At 40.6% G+C, this 20,586-nt stretch overlaps 2 protein-coding genes across 3 annotated transcripts in view; one reads left to right on the forward strand and one right to left on the reverse strand.

Annotated features, from left to right (window-relative positions):
* PLCL1 (phospholipase C like 1 (inactive)) overlaps positions 1–13,833 on the reverse strand; it is a 393,008-nt gene extending 379,175 nt beyond the window's left edge. Inside the window, exons 1-2 of one of the 2 annotated variants that reach the window (XM_060152383.1) lie at positions 13,663–13,833; positions 13,422–13,462 (exon numbers count right to left, since the gene is read on the reverse strand). The gene's annotated coding sequence lies outside the window, so the exon portion shown is untranslated. The remainder of the gene's footprint in view (positions 1–13,421; positions 13,463–13,662) is intronic. The other variant, XM_060152382.1, reaches the window with a different exon arrangement.
* Positions 13,834–14,509: 676 nt separating this feature from the next.
* The window catches only part of BOLL (boule homolog, RNA binding protein), a 54,520-nt gene continuing 48,443 nt past the window's right edge, over positions 14,510–20,586 (forward strand). The window contains exons 1-2 of the mRNA XM_060151374.1: positions 14,510–14,646; positions 18,335–18,478. Of these exons, the coding sequence (XP_060007357.1) occupies positions 14,626–14,646; positions 18,335–18,478 (165 nt within the window). The 5' untranslated portion in view covers positions 14,510–14,625. The remainder of the gene's footprint in view (positions 14,647–18,334; positions 18,479–20,586) is intronic.

The following is a 20,586-nucleotide window of genomic DNA, read 5'->3' on the forward strand; positions in this document are numbered from 1 at the left end:
GATATTTTCAAGCCTACAGTCCTTAAATACAATGTGCAACCTGGATTTTCAGACAATCTTAGGTTACTGGATCTATGCTACTGGTATTCACTGTGATCTCTGAGGTGCCCTCTCTAAGAAAAAAGTTTGAATTTTTCCTGGAATTATTGTTTCTATCATGTGTTCCTTCAACCAAAAGCAAGCAGTGGTAACTTGCTTAATCCCATTGTGGAGAAAAAGTCACTCAATAGTTATGAAGTTACTTTAGTATATGCTGTGGTGTGCCCAAATCCACTTCAGTACTGAGCCCTTGTTCCACCAGATGTTGGGAGTGTGGGTTGTTCTCAGCTCAGCCCCTTTCCAGAAGTTGCCATAAGCTGAAGAGAGCCATCATGCCCAAAGTCAGGTCTACTCCCTGAGAGAAGGTTGAATTCAGCGACTATAGACTGTAGGGGGTGGGGAGGGGGAATCCTGGTCACTAGGGACAACTTTGAAAGTCATCCATGCTGAGGACTTTATTGCAACATCACAATTGAACTTCTTCTGCCCAGTTCTGTCTCCCTCACTCTTCTCAGGTGCTGTTCCCAAGCACAGGTCCGCAAAAAACTCCTGCCTGCAAATCTCAGAGTCTGTTTCCTGAGGAACTCAACTTGAAACACTCACCCAGATGAAAATTTTTCCAAATGTCAAGCAGTTACTTATTTCTGAGAATGTGATAGTAAAATATGATGAATATAAACCAGTGTTTCCTGATACCATCTTATAATGTGCAGAAGCTATATTTAGGCAGGGCTGCAACTGACCCATTCAGCACCTTTTTATGAATTAGAAAAAAGCTCTCCCATTGAACGGATGGGGCCCTATGGCTACAAGGTGATGTGAGTGGAGCAGCAAGGACTGGATTTCAGCCTACTCACTCCTTTGGCCAGACACCCTTACGCACTGAATAATCTACACAACAGTACATGGTGGCCTGCCTTAGGTACAAAAGATCAGTGTGCACCAAGGCAACAACTGCATGCTACTCAAACAATGTAGTTGCTGGAGGAGGGCAGACCAGTGACAATTCAATTCAATAAATGTTTATACACAGATGTTTGAAAGGTCAAGGAGAGAAGAACACTAGAGACATGACATGAGTATTGCCAAGATGCCTAAGGGTGTAAGAAAAATTCATTAAGAGGTGTCATGATTGTAGCTGTGAAAATATCTCATGCATTTGAAGGAAACCAGAATATGTCACCCCAAAATATGTCTCTTTGACATACTAATTATTTTAATTTGAAAGCAATTAAGAAGCAGTAAATGCAGAAAAAGCCCCCCTTTTTCTTCCTAAAGAAAGAAAACAAATTCTCCTATCAGCCTAGAAGAATCTGCAAACAAATCTTGTTTAACTAACCCTTATCTTACTAGTTACTTCTTCACCACTTACTATCTCTAGCCCAAACCCTTTCATCTTGTCAATTCCTTACAAATTTATTGTTTCTTTGTGTAAAAGGTATAAAAGCTTCCTGTTCTGGTCACTTCTCCAGGTCTTCATTCTCTTGTGAAGGCTCCCATGTACATGTGAAAATTCAATAAAATGTGTATGCTTTTCTCCTGTTAATCTGTCTTTGTCAGTTTAATTTTCAGACCCAGCCAAGGACCCTAAGAAGGTCGAGGAAAACTTTTTCCTCCCTTACAGTTCAAATCCAAGAATGAGATAAGAATGGGAAGAGAATAAAAACCAGCAAACTTAGTGGTCAGGAGGTGAGGCAAACACTGTAGGACTGAGTCTACAAGGGAACAATATGTTCTGGGTAATCATTCTTGTCCTTAAGTCTTGCTGTGGGTCTTTTTTTTTTTTTTTTTGTGGTACGCGGGCCTCTCACTGCTGTGGCCTCCCGTTGCGGAGCACAGGGTCCGAACGCGCAGGCTCAGTGGCCATGGATCACGGGCCCAGCCACTCCGCGGCATGTGGGATCCTCCCGGACCGGGGCACGAACCCGCTTCCCCTGCATCGGCAGATGGACTCTCAACCACTGCGCCACCAGGGAAGCCCTGTGGGTCTTATTTTTGTACACAGTAGTATGATTTGCTCTTAAGGAACTATCTGAGAATGTTCAAAGAATTATACAGGTGAGATGTTCCAAACATGAGGTCTTTCCCTAAAAAGCAACTGAAAACATGTGTATAATTATCAAACCATACTTGTGTGAATGAATCAAGAAAAAAGTTCTCTATGGACTTGAAGACACGGGGGGGAAGGGGAAGCTGGGACGAAGTGAGAGAGTAGCATTGACATATATACACTACCAAATGTAAAATGGATGGCTAGCGGGAAGCTGCTGCACAGCGCAGGGAGATCAGCGTGATGCTTTGTGACCACCTAGAAGGGTGGGAAAGGGAGGGTGGGAGGGAGGCTCAAGAGGGAGGGGATATGGGGATACATGTATACTTACAGCTGATTCACTTTGTTGTACAACAGAAACTAACACAACATTGTAAAGCAATTATACTCCAATAAAGATATGAAAAAGAAAAGAAAAGAAAAAGGTTCTCTGGCAATGATTGACTGTTCTTCACTCTCAGTCCAGAAGGAAGAGTAAAATAGTTAGGTGGAGGGTGCAGTGAGGGTTGTCTATTAATTTAGTCTCTTATTCTATAAATATTTATGAGCTCCTACCTTATGCTGCACAACAGGTTCTACATTGTATATTCTTGTGTCTAAGTAATTGCTCAAAGTAAACAGCATAATCAAATAAACCCATTAATTTTTATAAGGAATTTTCCAATAAATCAGAAATTGCTCTAAACTATCTCTATAATATTCTCTCTACATGGAAGTATTGTGTTCCTGGTAGAAGAAAAGGAAATCTTACCTCTTTGCTTCCTTAAGGCAGATTGTTTTTCAATCCTGTCTCTCACCTCTCCTATTTCAAATATCCAACCAGCACAGAGAAAAAGAAAGCACCTAATAATCCTCCAAAATACAACAATAGGTTAATAGACCTTAGAACAAGGAATAAATAAAATGGAAGCAGAGGCATCTTTTAAATATGTCTTTTCATGTTGTTCTATCTACCAAGTTAAGTCACTCCCTGGTCTGGGGTATCTCTGAACCTCGCAACTCTTCTATGCTTCCACTTAGCACACTGAGTGTATAAACATTCTATTTACTTAGCTCCTTTTCCCACTAGACCACAGGCTATGGAAGAGCGAGAACCAGGTCTTAATCATTGCCATATCCCCTGCCTTAAAGGCTGGTCCACAGGAGGTAAGCAAATGGTTATCTAGGTCTATAAGCTAGAGAAGCATCCAAAGGGTTATCAAGAAGAGGACTGCTGAAAATAGATATTAGGCATTAGAATCTGAAGCTAGCAAACTTAAGAGGCAGGAACAGGAGAACTGCCAGTAAGGGAAGGCAAACAAGAAAGAGGGTAAGCTTGGGTAAATCTCTTAACAGACTGTGTGAAGGAAAAAGTTGAGGGACACTGGGACACTAGCACAAAATATAAGAAAATGGGATATTCCCATTTTAAATCGCATCAAAGAGAAATAAAATACCTAGGAATAAACCTAGCCAAGGAGGGTAAAGACATACGCTGAGAACTATAAAACACTGATAAAGGAAATCAAAGGTGATTCAAGAAAATGGAAAGAAATCTGATGCCCTTGGATTAGAAGAATTAATACAGTTAAAATGGCCACACTACCCAAAGCAATCTACAGATTTAATGTAATCCCTATCAAATTACCCATAACATTTTTCACAGAACTAGAACAAATAATCCTAAAATTTATACGGAACCACAAAAGACCCAAAATTGACAAAGCAAACCTAAGGAAAAAGAACAAAGCTGGAGGCATAACCCTTCCAGACTTCAGACAATACTACAGAACTACAGTAATCAAAACAGCGAGGTACTGGAACAAAAACAGACATATAAACGGAACAGAATAGGGAGCCCAGAAGTAAACCCACACAACTATAGTCAATTAATCTTTGACAAAGAGCACAAGAATATGCAATGGAGAAAAGACAGTCTCTTCAGCAAGTGGAATTGGGAAAACTGGACAGCCTCATGTAAATCAATGAAGTTAAGACACTCCCAAACAACATACACAAAAATAAGCTCAAAATGGCTTAAAGACTTAAGACGTGACACCATAAAACTCCTAGAAGAGAACATAGGCAAAACATTCTCTGACATAAATAGTAGCAATGTTTTCTTAGATCAGCCTCCCAAGGCAATAGAAATAAAAGCAAAAATAAACAAACGGGAACTAGTCAAACTTATAAGCTTTTGCAGAGCAAAGGAAGCCATGAACAAAATGAAAACACAGCCTACAGAATGGGAGAAAATATTTGCAAATGATGCAACTGACAAGAGGTTAATGTCCAAAATATACAAACAACACATACAACTCAATAACAAAACAAACAAACAAAAATCAAAAAAGGGGCAAAAGACCTAAATAGACATTTTTCCAAAGAAGACATACATGTGGCAAACAGAGAAATGCAAATCAAAACTACATTGAGGTATCACCTCACACTGGTCAGAATGGCCATCATTAAAGTCTACAAATAATAAATGCTGGAGAAAGGGTGCAGAGAAAAGGGAACTCTCCTACACTGTTGATGGGAATGTAAATTGGTGCAGCCACTATGGAAAACAGTATACAGGTTTCTCAAAAAACTAAAAATAGAGTTGCCATATGATCCAGCAATCCCACTCTTGGGCATATATCTGGAAAAGACAAAAAGCTCTAATTCAAAAAGATACACGCACCCCAGTGTACACAGCAGCAATATTTACAATAGCCAAGACATGGAAACACTCTGATATGTATATAAGTGACTCTATATATATATATATATATTCCATTTATATATATAAATGGAATATTAATATATTGTCCAGTTATATATATAAATGGAATATTACTCAGCCATTAAAAAAGAATAAAATAATGGAGGAGGAGACCTTCAAGATGGCGGAAGAGTAAGACGTGGAGATCACCTCCTCCCCACAAATACATCAGAAATACATCTACAGGCCTCCCTGGTGGCGCAGTGGTTGAGAGTCCGCCTGCCGATGCAGGGGACACGGGTTCGTGCCCCGGTCCGGGAAGATCCCACATGCCACGGGGCGGCTGGGCCCGTGAGCCATGGCCGCTGAGCCTGCGCGTCCGGAGCCTGTGCTCCGCAATGGGAGAGGCCACAACAGTGAGAGACCCGCAAAAAAAAAAGAAAAAGAAAAAAGAAATACATCTACATATGGAACAACTCCTGCAGAGCACCTACTGAACTCTGGCAGAAGACCTCAGGCCCCCCAAAAGGCAAGAAACTCCCCACATACCTGGGTAGGGCAAAAGAAAAAAGAATAGGGACGGGACCTGCACCAGTGGGAGGGAGCTGTGAAGGAAGAAAGGTTTCCACACACTAGGAAGCCCCTTCACTGGCGGAGACGGAGGATGGGCGCAGGGTAAGCTTTGGGACTATGGAGGAGAGCGCAGCAACAGGGGTGCAGAGGGCAAAGCAATCCTCCTACACAGAGGATCGGTGCCGACCAGCACTCACCAGCCCGAGAGGCTTGTCTGCTCACCCGCTGGGGCGGGCGGGGGCTGGGAGCTCAGGCTTGGGCTTCAGTTGGATCCCAGGGAGAGGGCTACGGCTGGCTGCGTGAACACAACCTGAAGGGGGCTAGTGCGCCACAGTTAGCTGGGAGGGAGTCTGGGAAAAGGTCTGCAACTGCCTACGAGGCAAGAGACTTTTTCTTGCCTCTTTGTTTCGAGGTGCATGAGGAGAGGGGATTAAGAGCGCCGCTTAAAGGAGCTCCAGAGATGGGCGCGAGCCACGGCTATCAGTGCGGATCCCAGAGACGGGCATGAGACACTAAGGCTGCTGCTGCCGCCACCAAGAAGCCTGTGCGCGAGCACAGGTCACTATCCACACCTCCCCTCCCGGGAGCCTGTGCAGCCCACCACTGTCAGGGTCCCGTGATCCAGGGACAACTTCCTCGGGAGAACACACGGCGCACCTCAGGCTGTTGCAATGTCAGGCCGGCCTCTGCCGCCGCAGGCTCCCCCTGCATCCGCACCCCTCCCTCCCCATGGCCTGAGTGAGCCAGAGCCCCCCGAATCAGCTGCTACTTTAACCCCGTGCTGTCTCAGCGAAGAACAGATGCCCTCAGGCGACCTACACACAGAGATGGGGCCAAATCCAAAGCTAAACCCCTAGAGCTGTGCTAACAAAGAAGAGACAGGGAAATCTCTCCCAGTAGCCTCTGGAGCAGTGGATTAAATCTCCACAATCAGTGTGATGTACCCTGCATCTGTGGAATACCTGAATAGACAAGGTATCATCCCAAATTGAGGCGGTGGACTTTAGGAGCAATGATATTTTTTTTTTCCTTTTTCTCTTTTTGTGAGTGTGTATGTGTATGCTTCTGTGCGTAATTTTGTTTGTATAGCTTTCCTTTTACCATTTGTCCTAGGGTTCTGTCTGCCCTTTTTTTTTTTTTTAGTATAGTTTTTAGTGCTTCTTATCATTGGTGGATTTGTTTTTTGGTTTGGTTGCTCTCTTCTCCTTTTTTTTTAAATTACATTTCAAATTTTTTTATTTTTAATAATTACCTTTAATTTTAATAACTTTATTCCCTCTCTCTCTCTCTCTCTCTCTCTCTCTCTCTCTCTCTCTCTCTCTCTTTCTCCCTTTTATTATGAGCCATGTGGATGAAAGGATGTTGGTGCTCCCGCTGGGTGTCAGGCCTCTGCCTCTGAGGTGGAAGAGCCGAGTTCCAGATATTCGGCTACCAGAAACCTCCCAGCTCAGATGTTTGTAATATCAAACAGCGAAAGCTCTCCAGGAGATATCCATCTCAACGTTAAGACCCGGCTCCACTCAATGACCAGCAAGCTACAGTGCTGGACACCCTATGTCAAACAACTAGCAAGACAGGAACACAACCGCACCCACTAGCAGAAAGGCTGCCTAAAATCATAATAAGGTCATGGACACCCAAAAACACAACACCAGATGCAGACCTGCCCACCAGAAAGACAAGATCCAGCCTCATCCACCAGAACACAGGCACTAGTCCCCACCAACAGGAAGCTTACAAAACCCACTAAACCAACCTTAGCCACTGGGGGCAGACACCAAAAACAACAGGAACTACGAACCTGCAGCCTGCGAAAAGGAGACCCCAAACACAGTACATTAAACAAAATAAGGAAACAGAGAAATATGCAGCAGATGAAGGAGTGAGGTAAAAACCCACCAGACCACACAAATGAAGAGGAAATAGGCAGTCTACCTGAAAAAGAATTCAGAATAATGATAGTAAAGATGATCCAAAATCTTGAAAATAGAATGGAGAAAATACAAGAGATGTTTAACAAGGACCTAGAAGAACTAAAGAGCAAACAAACAATGATGAACAAGACAACAAATGAAATTAAAAATTCTCTAGAAGGAATCAATAGCAGAATAACTGAGGCTGAAGAACGGATAAGTGACTTGGAAGATAAAAGAGTGGAAATAACTACAGCAGAGAAGAATAAAGAAAGAATGAAAAGAATTGACAACAGTCTCAGAGACCTGTGGGACAACATTAAACACACCAACATTCGAATTATAGGGGTCTCAGAAGAAGAAGAGAAAAAGAAAGGGACTGAGAAAATATTTGAAGAGATTATAGTTGAAAATTTCCCTAATATGGGAAAGGAAATAGTTAATCAAGTCCAGGAAGCACAGAGAGTCCAATACAGGATAAATCCAAGGGGAAACACGCCAAGACACATATTTATCAAACTATCAAAAACTAAATGCAAATAAAAAATATTAAAAGCAGCAAGGGAAAAACAACAAACAATATACAAGGGATTCCCCAAAAGGTTAACAGCTGATCGTTCAGCAGAAACTCTGCAGGCCAGAAGGGAGTGGTAGAACATAGTTAAAGTGATGAAAGGGAAAAACCTACAACAAAGATTACTCTACCCAGCAAGGATCTCATTCAGATTTGATGGAGAAATTAAAACCTTTACAGCCAAGCAACAGGTAAGAGAACTCAGCACCACCAAACCAGCTTTAAAACAAATGCTAAAGGACCTTCTCCAGGCAGGAAACACAAGAGAAGGAAAAGACCTACTATAACAAACCCCAAACAATTAAGTAAATGGTAATAGGAACATACGTATTGATAATTACCTTAAATGGAAATGGATTAAATGCTTCAACCAAAAGACATAGACTGGATGAATGAATACAAAGACAAGACCGGTACATATGCTGTCTACAAGAGACCCACTTCAGACCTAGGGAGACTTACAGACTGAAAGTAAGGGGATGGAAAAAGATATTCCATGCAAATGGAAATCAAAAGAAAGCTGGAGTAGCAATTCTCATATCAGACAAAATAGACTTTAAAACAAAGACTATTACAAGAGACAAAGAAGGGCACTATATAATGATCAAGGGATCAATCCAAGAAGAAGATTTCACAATTATATATATTTATGCACCCAACATAGGAGCACCTCAATACATAAGGCAAATACTAACAGCCATAAAAGGGGAAATCGACAGTAACACAATCATAGTAGGGGACTTTAACATCCCACTTTCACCAATGGACAGGTCATCCAAAATGAAAATAAATAAGGAAACACAAGCTTTAAATGATACATTAAACAAGACAGACCTAATTGATATTTATAGAACATTCCATCCAAAAATAACAGAATACACTTTCTTCTCAAGTGTTCATGGAACATTCTCCAGGATAGATCATATCTTGGGTCACAAATCAAGCCTTGGTAAATTTAACAAAATTGAAATTGTATCAAGTATCTTTTCCGACCACAATGCTATGAGATTAGATATCAATTGCAGGAAAAAAATCTGTAAAAAATACAAACACATGGAGGCTAAACAATACACTACATAATAACCAAGAGATCACTTAAGAAATCGAAGAGGAAGTCAATAACACCCTAGAAACAAATGAAAATGGAAACACAATGACCCCAAACCTATGGGATACAGCAAAAGCAGTTCTAAGATGGAAGTTTATAGCAATACAATCCTAACTTTAAGAAACAAGAAACATGTCAAATAAATAACCTAACCTTACACCTAAAGCAATTAGAGAAATAAGAACAAAAAAAACCCAAAGTTAGCAGGAGGAAAGAAATCATAAAGATCACATCAGAAACCAATGAAAAAGAAATAAAGGAAACAGTAGCAAAGATCAATAAAACTAAAAGCTGGTTCTTTGAGAAGATAAACAAAATTGATAAACCATTAGCCAGACTCATCAAGAAAAAAAAGGGAGAAGACTCAAATCAATAGAATTAGAAATGAAAAAGGAGAAGGAACAACTGACACTGCAGAAATACAAAGGATCATGAGAGATTACTATGAGCAACTATATGCCAATAAAATGGACAACCTGGAAGAAATGGACAAATTCTTAGAAAGGCACAACCTTCCGAGATTGAACCAGTAAGAAATAGAAAATATAAACAGACCAATCACAAGCACTGAAACTGAGACGGTGATTAAAAATCTTCTAACAAACAAAAGCCCAGGACCAGATGGCTTCACAGGCAAATTCTATCAAACATCTAGAGAAGAGCTAACACCTATCCTTCTCAAACTCTTCCAAAATATAGCAGAGGGAGGAACACTCTCAAACTCATTCTACAAGGCAACCATAACCCTGATACCACAACCAGACAAAGATGTAACAAAGAAAGAAAACTACAGGCCAATATCATTGATGAACATACACGCAAAAATCCTCAACAAAATACTAGCAAACAGAATCCAACAGCACATTAAAAGGATCATACACCAGGATCAAGTGGGGCTTATCCCAGGAATGCAAGGATTCTTCAATATAGGCAAATCAATGAATGTGATACACCATATTAAAAAACTGAAGAAGAAAAACCATACGATCATCTCAATAGATGCAGAGAAAACTTTTGACAAAATTCAACACCCATTTATGATAAAAACCCTCCAGAAAGTGGGCATACAGGGAACTTATCTCAACATAATAAAGGCCATATATGACAAACCCACAGCCAATATTATCCTCAATGGTGAAAAACTGACACCATTTCCACTAAGATCAGGAACAACACAAGGTTGCCCACTCTCACCACTATTATTCAACATTGTTTTGGAAGTTTTAGCCACAGCAATCAGAGAAAAAATGAAATAAAAGGAATCCAAATCGGAAAAGAAGAAGTAAAGCTGTCACTGCAGATGACATGATACTATACATACAGAATCCTAAAGATGTTATCAGAAAACTACTAGAGCTAATCAATGAATTTGGTAGAGTAGCAGGATACAGAATTAATGCACAGAAATCTCTTGCATTCCTATACACTAATGATGAAAAATCTGAAAGAGAAATTAAGGAAACACTCCCATTTACCAATGCAACAAAAAGAATTAAATACCTAGGAATAAACCTACCTAAGGAGATAAAAGACCTGAATGCAGAAAAGTATCAGACACTGATGAAAGAAACTAAAGATGATACAAACAGATGGAGAGATATACCATGTTCTTGGATTGGAAGAATCAGCATTGTGAAAATGACTATACTACCCAAAGCAATCTACAAATTCAATGCAATCCCTATCAAACTATCAATGGCATTTTTCACAGAACTAGAACAAAAAATTTCACAATTTGTATGGAAACACAAAAGACCCTGAATAGCCAAAGCAATCTTGAGAAAGAAAAACGGAGCTAGAGGAATCAGGCTCCCTGACTTCAGACTATAGTACAAAACTGCAGTAGCTTTGTACAAAGTACAGTACAGTAATCAAGACAGTATGGTACTGGCACAGAAACAGAAATATAGATCAATGGAACAAGATAGAAAGCCCAGAGAGAAACCCACGCACCTATGGTCAACTAATCTATGACAAAGGAGGCAAGGATATACAATGGAGAAATACAGTCTCTTCAATAAGTTGTGCTGGGAAAACTGGACAGCTACATGTAAAAGAATGAAATTAGAACACTCCCTGACACCATACAGAAAAATAAACTCAAAATGGATTAGAGACCTAAACGTAAGACTGGACACTATAAAACTCTTAGAGGAAAACATAGGAAGAACACTCTTTGACATAAATCACAGCAAGATCTTTTTTGATCCACCTCCTAGAGTAATGGAAATAAAAACAAAAATAAACAAATGGGACCTAATGAAACTTCAAAGCTTTTGCACAGCAAAGGAAACCATAAACAAGATGAAAAGACAACCCTCAGAATGGGAGAAAATATTTGCAAATGAAGCAACAGACAAAGGATTAATCTCCAAAATATATAAACAGCTCATGCAGCTCAATATTAAAAAAAAAACAACCCAATCCAAAAATGCACAGAAGACCTAAATAGACATTTCTCCAAAGAAGACATACAGATGGCCAAGAAGCACATGAAAAGCTGCTCAACATCACTAATTATTAGAAAAATCGAAATCAAAAGTACAATGAGGTATCTATCACCTCATACCAGTTAGAATGGGCATCATCAGAAAATCTAGAAACAACAAATGCTGGAGAGGGTGTGGAGAAAAGGGAACCCTATTGCACTGTTGGTGGGGAGGTAAATTGATACAGCCACTATGGAGAACAGTATGGAGGTTCCTTAAAAGAACTAAAAATAAAATTACCACATGATCCAGCAATCCCACTACTGGGCATATACCCAGAGAAAACCGTAATTCAAAAAGACACATGCACCCCAATGTTCCTTGCAGCACTATTTACAATAGCCAGGTCATGGAAGCAACCTAAATGCCCATCTACAGATGAATGGATAAAGAAGATGTCGTACATATATACAATGGAATATTACTCAGCCATAAAAAGGAACGAATTTGGGTCGTTTGTTGAGACATGGATGGATCTAGAGACTGTCATACAGAGTGAATTCAGTCAGAAAGAGAAAAACAAATATCGTATATTAACGCATATATGTGGAACCTAGAAAAATGGTACAGATGAACCCGTTTGCAGGGCAGAAATTGAGACATAAATGTAGAGAACAAACGTATGGACACCAAGTGGGGAAAGTAGTGGGGTGGTGGTGGTGGTGTGATGAATTGGGCGATTGGGATTGACATGTATATGCTGATGTGTATAAAACTGATGACTAATAAGAACCTGCTGTATAAAAAAATAAGATAAAATTTAAAAATTTTTTTTTAAAAATTTATGTGCTTTGCCCACTGCTGGGTACATGGCGGATCAATTTCTTTTCTCCCCTTCCCACTCACGCTAGTATTTCAGCTTTGACGGTGCCCTTACCCAGCCCTGGACACTGTGCTCCACAGTGCTGTACTCTGTACTCCCACAGGCCTTTGATCATAGTTCACGTACCACTTACCCTATTTTGTATGTATCCTATTTATTATAAGCAATTTAGATGTAATTATTTTGAGTAATTAGTCTTTTCTCTCTTTTTAGATTAAAAACACGTCAAGGACAGAGGTTTGATCTTGTTCATCTTCTTATCTCTCACTGCATATAGTATTATGTACTGAACATAATAGGAACTCTATAAACGTGTACTACGTTGAATTGTATAATTCTACATGTTTTATGCAAGTTTTAAAACAAAAAAAACGTTTTGCTTAAGGATTAAAAGACTTAGAAGGAGAACAGAGAATTACCATACTGCAAATACAGTATAGCCCCCTAGCACCCAACACGGGTCTTGAAATATACAGTCAGTGTTCCCTAAATTGTGTCGGTTAAATTGTGTGTCACAGACTGAACACCTAGTATGGTGAATACAGTGTTCAAAAATAAGTGTTTTTAGTCAAAAAAGACTTGGACAAAAGAGATGTCAGTAATATCTACTTAAACCCATCATTACTACTGGAAAAAAATGCCCAAAGAAGATCAGTTCTAATGGTATTGAACAGCAAAATTATTCTGCTTTGAAACATGAGTTTTAATTTTAATAGGTTTGTAGTCTCTGTTTCCAAAGAAACTAAAACCTGAGAAATTGAGCTTAAATTGTATGCACAAATGTATATTAGGATGCTTTAGCTGAACTGTATTCAATGAAAATAATTACGTTTCCCATTTTATTTGTGGTAAATAATATGAAGAGCTAATGTTTGAACAGATTAAAAATTAAATACATAATAATTTTTAACTATCTTGAAAGTAAAAAAAAACAAACTTTTATAATAGAGAGTACGAAAGTTATTACTGAGGTAACTTTTAACAGTCGTTGTTGTTAATTCTTTAAAAATATATGTCAAAATGGTTAAGATCATGACCTGCTGTCAGAGAGACACCCGGGTTACATCTATAGCTTTAGAACTTGACCAAATTACTTAATATTAATATTAACTTAACTTAATTAACTTAACTTAATATTACTTAACTTAATATTTCCATTTGCTCACCTGTAATATGAAGATAACAGGAGCATCTATTTGAAGGGTTGCTGTAAAAATGAAATGATTAAATGATACTGATTGTAAAGCACTGCGCCTGGCACCAAAGTGAGGCCTTGATAAATGGTAGCCATAATCATCATCATTATTACAGAAGTTAACCTAGTTGTAATTATTTAGAACTTGGTTATATATTTTATATACATAAAATATGTGATATCGGCGAGATATGTAAATAAATCGCAGCTACCTTCTGGCAATATATTTTACGAAGCAGTCTTCTTCCAAAGGAGATCCCAAGGTGGCTAGAGCCACTCCAGACAAGTGGCACAGTCCTCACCCCTCGGGCGCGCGGGTGGCTCTGTCGCGGGCCGGCTCCCCAGGCTGTGCGGCGGCCGGGCGGTGCTCAGCGGGCGCGGGCCTGGGGCGGGCGCCGGAGCCCGGACTGCGCGGCGCGGCGGGCCCCGGACAAGCCTCCCGCGCCGCCCCGCCCGCTCGGCTGGGATGAGTGACGGCGACAACAGGTGCGGTGCGGCGCGGCGTCCGCGGCTTCTCCGGAGCCTCCGAGTTTGGCGCGTCAGGCCCCAGGGAGTCACACTTTGACTCTGCAAACTGGCCTCCTCGCCCCGCACCAGCCTTCCGAAGTCGCCCCTCAACAGGCTTCTTGCACCTTAGTAAAGCCTGAGGTCACCTCCACCTCTCGAAACTCACCAGTCCCAGAGGCCAACTTTTCTCCAAAGGGGAGAAGGAAAGGCGTGAAGGGCGTGCGGTGCATGGAACTCTGCATAACCGTTCGCTCTCTCCTCCCCAGCCGTCCGAAAACAGGCGAGAGTGGCTCCAGAAGGGAGCCCTCGCTCCGCACACTCCACGCCCGCCCCGACCTGCTGTACGCTCTGCCCCTGAAACGGCCCAGCTCGCCGACCACGGGCCACTGCCGAAACCCGCCCGTCCGCGCCCCTCCCCGGGCTGTGGCGCCCGCCCGCACCGCAGTCAACCGCCCTAGGCGACGCCGCCTGTCCCTCCTCACCCCCCGGGGTGGCAGGTTCAGGACCCGGGTCCGAGTCTCCGGCCCTGCAACTGCCACCAACGCCGTCGCCGCCAGTGGGAGAGAGTCTCCGTCGGCAAACGTGGTGCTGCTTCCTGGGTGTGAAGGTGCTTTCAAACCTTAGGTTTCTGTTCCTTTGCCCCTGGCTTTTGAAGAACAGAGAGGAGGATGGAGACCGAGTCCGGGGCGGTGAGTACGGCGGTCATGGCCCGGAGTCCTGGGCCCCGGGGTAGTGGGGAGAAGGAGAAATGTGGACTCCGTCTGTGAGGGGCTGGAAGGGCGAGTCTAGAGCCTGCGATTTTGTCGGGAAGTAACGTGGTCAAGGTAGCCCCATCGACTGCCACGAAGAGCGGCCCGCCTGCAGGCCCCGTCGGGTTGTGTCGTGGGGTCGGGAAGGTGCGGCCACCGGGCCTGAACGGGGTGTAGACGGGCTGGGAGACCTCGGCAGCGACCGGAGGCGGTGGGTGGCTGGGCCCTGTGCACCAGGCCGGGCCCAGGCTAGAGAAATAGCTTTCCCGCCGAAATTAGGCTTGCTGCGTCTTTGACGCCCACTCCCACCGGACTCCGCCCAGCCGCCCCCCTGAGGCGTTGCCCTGGCGGCTGACGCCTCCTCTCCTCGACTGGTCATTGGGGACCAGAAGGCCCGAGAGACCTGGCAGGGGGCGGGGGCGGGGCTGGGTAGCGGGGACCTGTGCCCAGGTCGGACCGGAACCTCTAGCACCAGGTGCGCGCCCAAGCCAGACAGGGCTGGGCTGGGGAGGGGCGGGAGACCGCTTAGGCCCGAGGGGCTGCGGCAACGTGCCGCCCCGCCCCGCGCGGCGCCCGCCAGCAGCCAATCAGCGAGCGCCATGCGAGGCTCGCAGGGCAGGCTGCACACTAGGCCGGCGTCGGGGTCGGTGCCGTTGAGGGTTCCCGCCACTGCTGCTGGCGGGTTTGCAGGGCAAAATTTCTCGCTGGCTAGCTTTCTTTTCCCTCCCGCACTTTGGTGGGGAGGGGGTGGATCCTCGAGACAGTGATCAAGTTCATGATGACCCGAGAGAACCCAAGGGAGTTGTCGCCTCAGCCGTTTCCCCCACCGCCTCAGCTTGCTGGCTTCGGAGGGGAAGGAGCACGGAGGCCGTAACTGCGACGGTTAGCCCGCCCTTTTCCTGTTGTCTTTGTTGGCAAAGTAGATGATAGATTTCGAGGTTAATTTTAGAGAGGAGGAGGCAGTGGGGGCACATTACTTTGGAGGAAATTTTAAATAAACTAGTACTAGAAGTTTTATTAAGGACCCTTACTTCTAACCCTAAAACAGCACCAATCTAAGTGCTTTTCATACGTTTGCAAAATTATTGCCAGTAGAATTTGAGGCTTTCTTAATTAACTCAGTGAATCGCTAACCTTCTCTGAGGAACTTAAAGATCGTCTCTACCTGAGCCTTGCTACTACCAAGATTAAAATATTTTCTAGGCTATTATTCATATTGTAGTCTTCAGCCCACAACCTAAGGGTTGGCATATCGTGAGCAGGAAGAAATTACTCATTTATTCATTCGTTCAACAAATATTTATTGAACATGTGCTATATATGGTCCCTACTTTAGATGCTGCGGTGAACAAAACAGGCAAAACCCTCTTCCTTCTTGAACATTACATTATAGTGGAAAGAGACAGATAACAAACATAATAAATAAATTACATGGTATTACATGTTGGTAAGTGGTAAGGAGAAAAATAAAACAGTTGGAACCCACAATAGAACAGGAGTCTTAGAAAATGAAGAATGAAGTGAGTGATATGTAAAAAGTTCATGTTTTTCCTTCCTCGGTATCATTTAACTGATTTCTCAAGATTGGAAGTAAAGCACTGTTCTCTTCCATTCAAGTCATTCCTCTCTTAATGAAAACTAATGGAGTTGACTTTTATTTAAACAAATTTGGAACAAAAGAGGTCATCCATTGAATTCATTTTGTTTTTAAGAAGAGAATTACATGAAGATTGATTTTTTTTTTTAACTTTGCAAATAGGTAATGACTACATTCTGTAATCCGGCAGAGAGAAAAGATTGTATCTACCAGAGCTGTTCTATTATCTCTAGCAATACAAATCCACACTTGAAAAGTAAAACTAAGCATCCCAGAATCATCCAGTCTGGGCACTATGTCTTACAAGTAAAGTGACTGAAGTTACAAATAACGTCCAGATGCCCAGGGAGGATGCTGTTAGGATTCCCAGTTTCTTTAATTGGCAACTACAACATAGCAATTATTAAATATGATGACTCTGTGGTTTAAGAGATGTTTTTATGAACTCCCTTACTAGGGAGTGTTTTTCCCCCTTAAGACTAGATGGAGAATAGAGCCCATAAGGTCCAGCCTATAGCCCCATAGTCACTACTGGCCTAGTCATTTCTCTGTACATCTTGCAGAGATTAATTTAGGGATTATGGTTTTATTGGTCAATGAAGTGAAAGGAGAGCAAATGTGAAAAAGAACAACTCCATTATCTAAGTTGGAAATTCATTTTCATGAATTTGTTTTTCAGAGAATTTAAATCATCAACTCCAAGCTTTTTGAAGCACTCATTTAGGGTCTCAAAAGTCTGTTTCGTGTTCCCAGAAGGAGAATAATTAGCAAGTTCTTAAATTAGTTTCTCTTTAAAATTCTATTCTCAAGTCTTGTTTTTTTTCAGGTGTACCTGAGGAGTCTACTATCTTGCCATTGTGCGAAGGTGTATATGTTAATATATATTTATTAGAATCTAAATTAGGTTGCCGACTTAGAATTGTGAACATATGAATATGAACTCAATTCTTTAGCATAAAGAAAAAATTAGTATAAAAAATTTTAGTATAAAAATTTATACCTATGAGTTATAGGTATACAATTTTTTTTTTTTTTTTTTACTAAATCGGTCCACTTTTCCAATTGCCAAGTGCATTTTAAAAATTTGACTTTAGAGTTGAAAAACCGTGAACTTGTGTCGGAGTCTGTTTACTTGTCAATGCCCTTTAGCCAAAGACTACCACAAATACACCTGCAGTTTATTAAAGTTGGATCTTCTGAATTAACAACAAAGAAGAACATACACCATGCAGCCTCTCAGCAAGGTGTTAGAAGAACTTATTATAGGATTTAAGCTTATATTAAGCACTTTTTAGAGAGGGTTTAATGAAGAAAGCTTTACTCTGAATACGTGTTATCAGGAGGTGGGAGTAATTCTATAATTGGGTATGTTAATTCTTACCTAGGAGACAAGAAAAATAGATTGAAGCTAAAGCTGTGATTGTTAAAAAAAGGAGCAGTCTTATCAGGCAGGATAGAAGGACGTTTGGTCATTCTTGTGGTTTGGGTAATGCTTTTGTTTTTGTCAATGTACAGATACGATTATGGAGTGATCTTGTTTTTATCTTCATCCACCACAATCACAGAGGAGCCTTGCCCGATGTTGGTGTTCTGTTAACAAGAGAACACCACAGCCTAGCTGTGAGTTCCTGGCCAACTCCTAACACCAGGGCCTAGTTGGTTGTGCCAGGCCAGCTCCTAGCTGTCCAGGGTTATTCTTCTCTTTTTCAAACTTCTTTTTGAGTTTAATATTCCTTCTTAATGCTTATAATATTTAAATAGTACAGTTAATAATAACTAACATATGTATGTTTAAATAATATATTTAAGATTTAAGATCATCTCTGTAGAGGAATGAATTCTACATTTCTTATATTTTTGTTGCCCCCAAAAGTTATTAGCTCTAATTATAATCTTCATAATATTAGCATAAAATTAAAGTCTGAAATACTACATTTTGTCAATGACTTATCTTTTTGAAGGATATATGCTTTCATCCTGCATCAAAACTTATACCCAGTACTAAGAGTTTAAAAGAATTTTATTTTACAGCAAACATCGAATCAGATGCAAACAGATTCATTATCTCCATCCCCTAATCCTGTGTCACCTGTGCCTTTGAATAACCCAACAAGTGCCCCAAGATATGGAACAGTGGTCCCTAATCGCATCTTTGTAGGAGGAATCGACCTTAAGGTACCTAATTATGCATGCAACATAGTGTATTCTTTGTATTAGAAGTGTTTTATTTCTCAGAAATTGTTTCTTCTTGCAACTTTAAAAATAACATATTTGCTATTTGCATAATGATTAGTAGGTTTCAAATTGTCTTAATACAAAGAATCTTTTCAACAACAATGTAGGTTAAATAGAGTATATATAATTGTCCAATTTCACATACAAGGAAATTGAGGCTCACTGACATATCTATAAGCTCCTAGCTACTTAGTGACAAAGTGAAAACTAGAATTCTGTTTTTCTGACTCATCTCCACATGCTTTATTTCACCATACCACACTAATTATACTTTTTTACATAACACTCTAATAGCCCAAATAATGAGTGACTATAATTTTCAAAAGAAGACTCAATTAAGGAAAAAAAAAACAAAAACACAGCAGTTTTATGAAATCCTGTTTCTTTATCCCAACTTTCATCTTAGGCTCCTGAGTAACTTCCTAGATTTCTGTCTTTTGCAGGTTGCTTTCTATCACCTAATTTAGAATTTGGTCACTAAAAAAGGCCTGTGTCCTAGTCAGAATAAAGCATTTTAACAGTAATATGTTTAAATAATGTAATAGCCATTTCACTCTTTCAGAGAGGCATGGTTTTGTGAGATGTTTTGCAGCACCCCCATGTGGGTGGTGGTAGTTAAACACCTACAGGAAAGGCAAGCATGGATAATTTAGGAACACTCTTACTTCCAAGTGGATATATCGAAGGATTTCCAAGCTTCCATATTACATACTGGAAATTTCAGGGGGAGTTGTCTTAATAAAAAAAAAAAACTTGTGCAATTAGGGTATGATATTTGACATTTAATACTCGCTATCTTCCAATGATCAATCTCTCACAATTTGTATGGAATTACTTTTTTCCTGCTCAAGATAAATGTTACACTTAATGTATTTGTCAAAACTGTGAGTCTTAAGCAAGTATGTGATTGGTTCACTAAAAATAAATTAAGGAAAATAATTTCTTATGAAATGCTTATTTTTAAAAAAAAAATTTCTGTTTCTGTAGCAAATATTAATAGCTGACCATAAATATTCAAGTTGAATATTCTTGTTCAGAATTTATATTATATTAGCTCAGTATACTTTTAAATAAATAATAAATGTAATAATTTATATGGCTAGGTTAGTGTAGGTTTTTATTGAAGCCAATCAGCTACAATATGAACTTTGGGGGCCATTGTTACAATACAGTCATAGCTTTAACATAACTGCTAGGGTTCTCTCCCTCATACTTACACCTTTCGCAAAACCATAGGTAATTTCCAGCAAGGAAATAGTTTACCGTAGTAGCAAGCAGTCTCAAACTTTTTAAAATTCTTCTTTTTAGAACCCTACAGCCCATCCCTTTTAATATTTAATCATCTTGACTTTCTGTGTCCTTACTTTTCAGCAAAGAAATGGAGCTGCAAAATTGAGCTAGTGATTTTTCTATCAGAGAATAGTTTGAATTAATTTGTTTTCAAGTCTCTAATAGAAACCTTATTCTGACGTTGATTCCATTTTGTGTTTATTGAAATGAGGCAGTCAGTTATTCTCAGATTAACTCAGTATTTGTCATCATCCAGTTTAGCAGGCTTTAGGTTACCAACTAAAAACCAGTAAGTAGTGAGGTAGCAGTGGAACTCAAGAAATATTGCTCTGCTGTTAGGCGTGTCTTTTCCTAGATATATAAAGAAAAAATTTTTCTATGGATATTTAAAGTACCTCTTGGGGGCAAACACTTATAGCTGAACCAGAAAATGAAATTGCAATGAATTTAGTGTGAATACTCTAGAGAAAGGTGATATGGGTCTATTTTGAGACTATTTCAATTAAAACCAGATATGCCAAACTATCTTTGTAGGCATCTTGTACATGATAGTCTAATTATGACTCAATTTTTTTTGCATATCATCATAATGTCTGTATTTAGCTGACATGTATATTGAATACAGATAAAGCATCTAAAAACTTTAAATCTTGTAGCCTCTCTGTTGTTATCACAAATTGAGTTCAGGTACTTTTGGAAATATATTTCCTTCCTAAGACCTTACTTTTCCTGGGGACTCTGCTGATTAAAATAGAGTG

Source organism: Lagenorhynchus albirostris, chromosome 6 (assembly GCF_949774975.1).
Source record: "Lagenorhynchus albirostris chromosome 6, mLagAlb1.1, whole genome shotgun sequence".
Lineage (NCBI taxonomy): Eukaryota > Metazoa > Chordata > Mammalia > Artiodactyla > Delphinidae > Lagenorhynchus > Lagenorhynchus albirostris.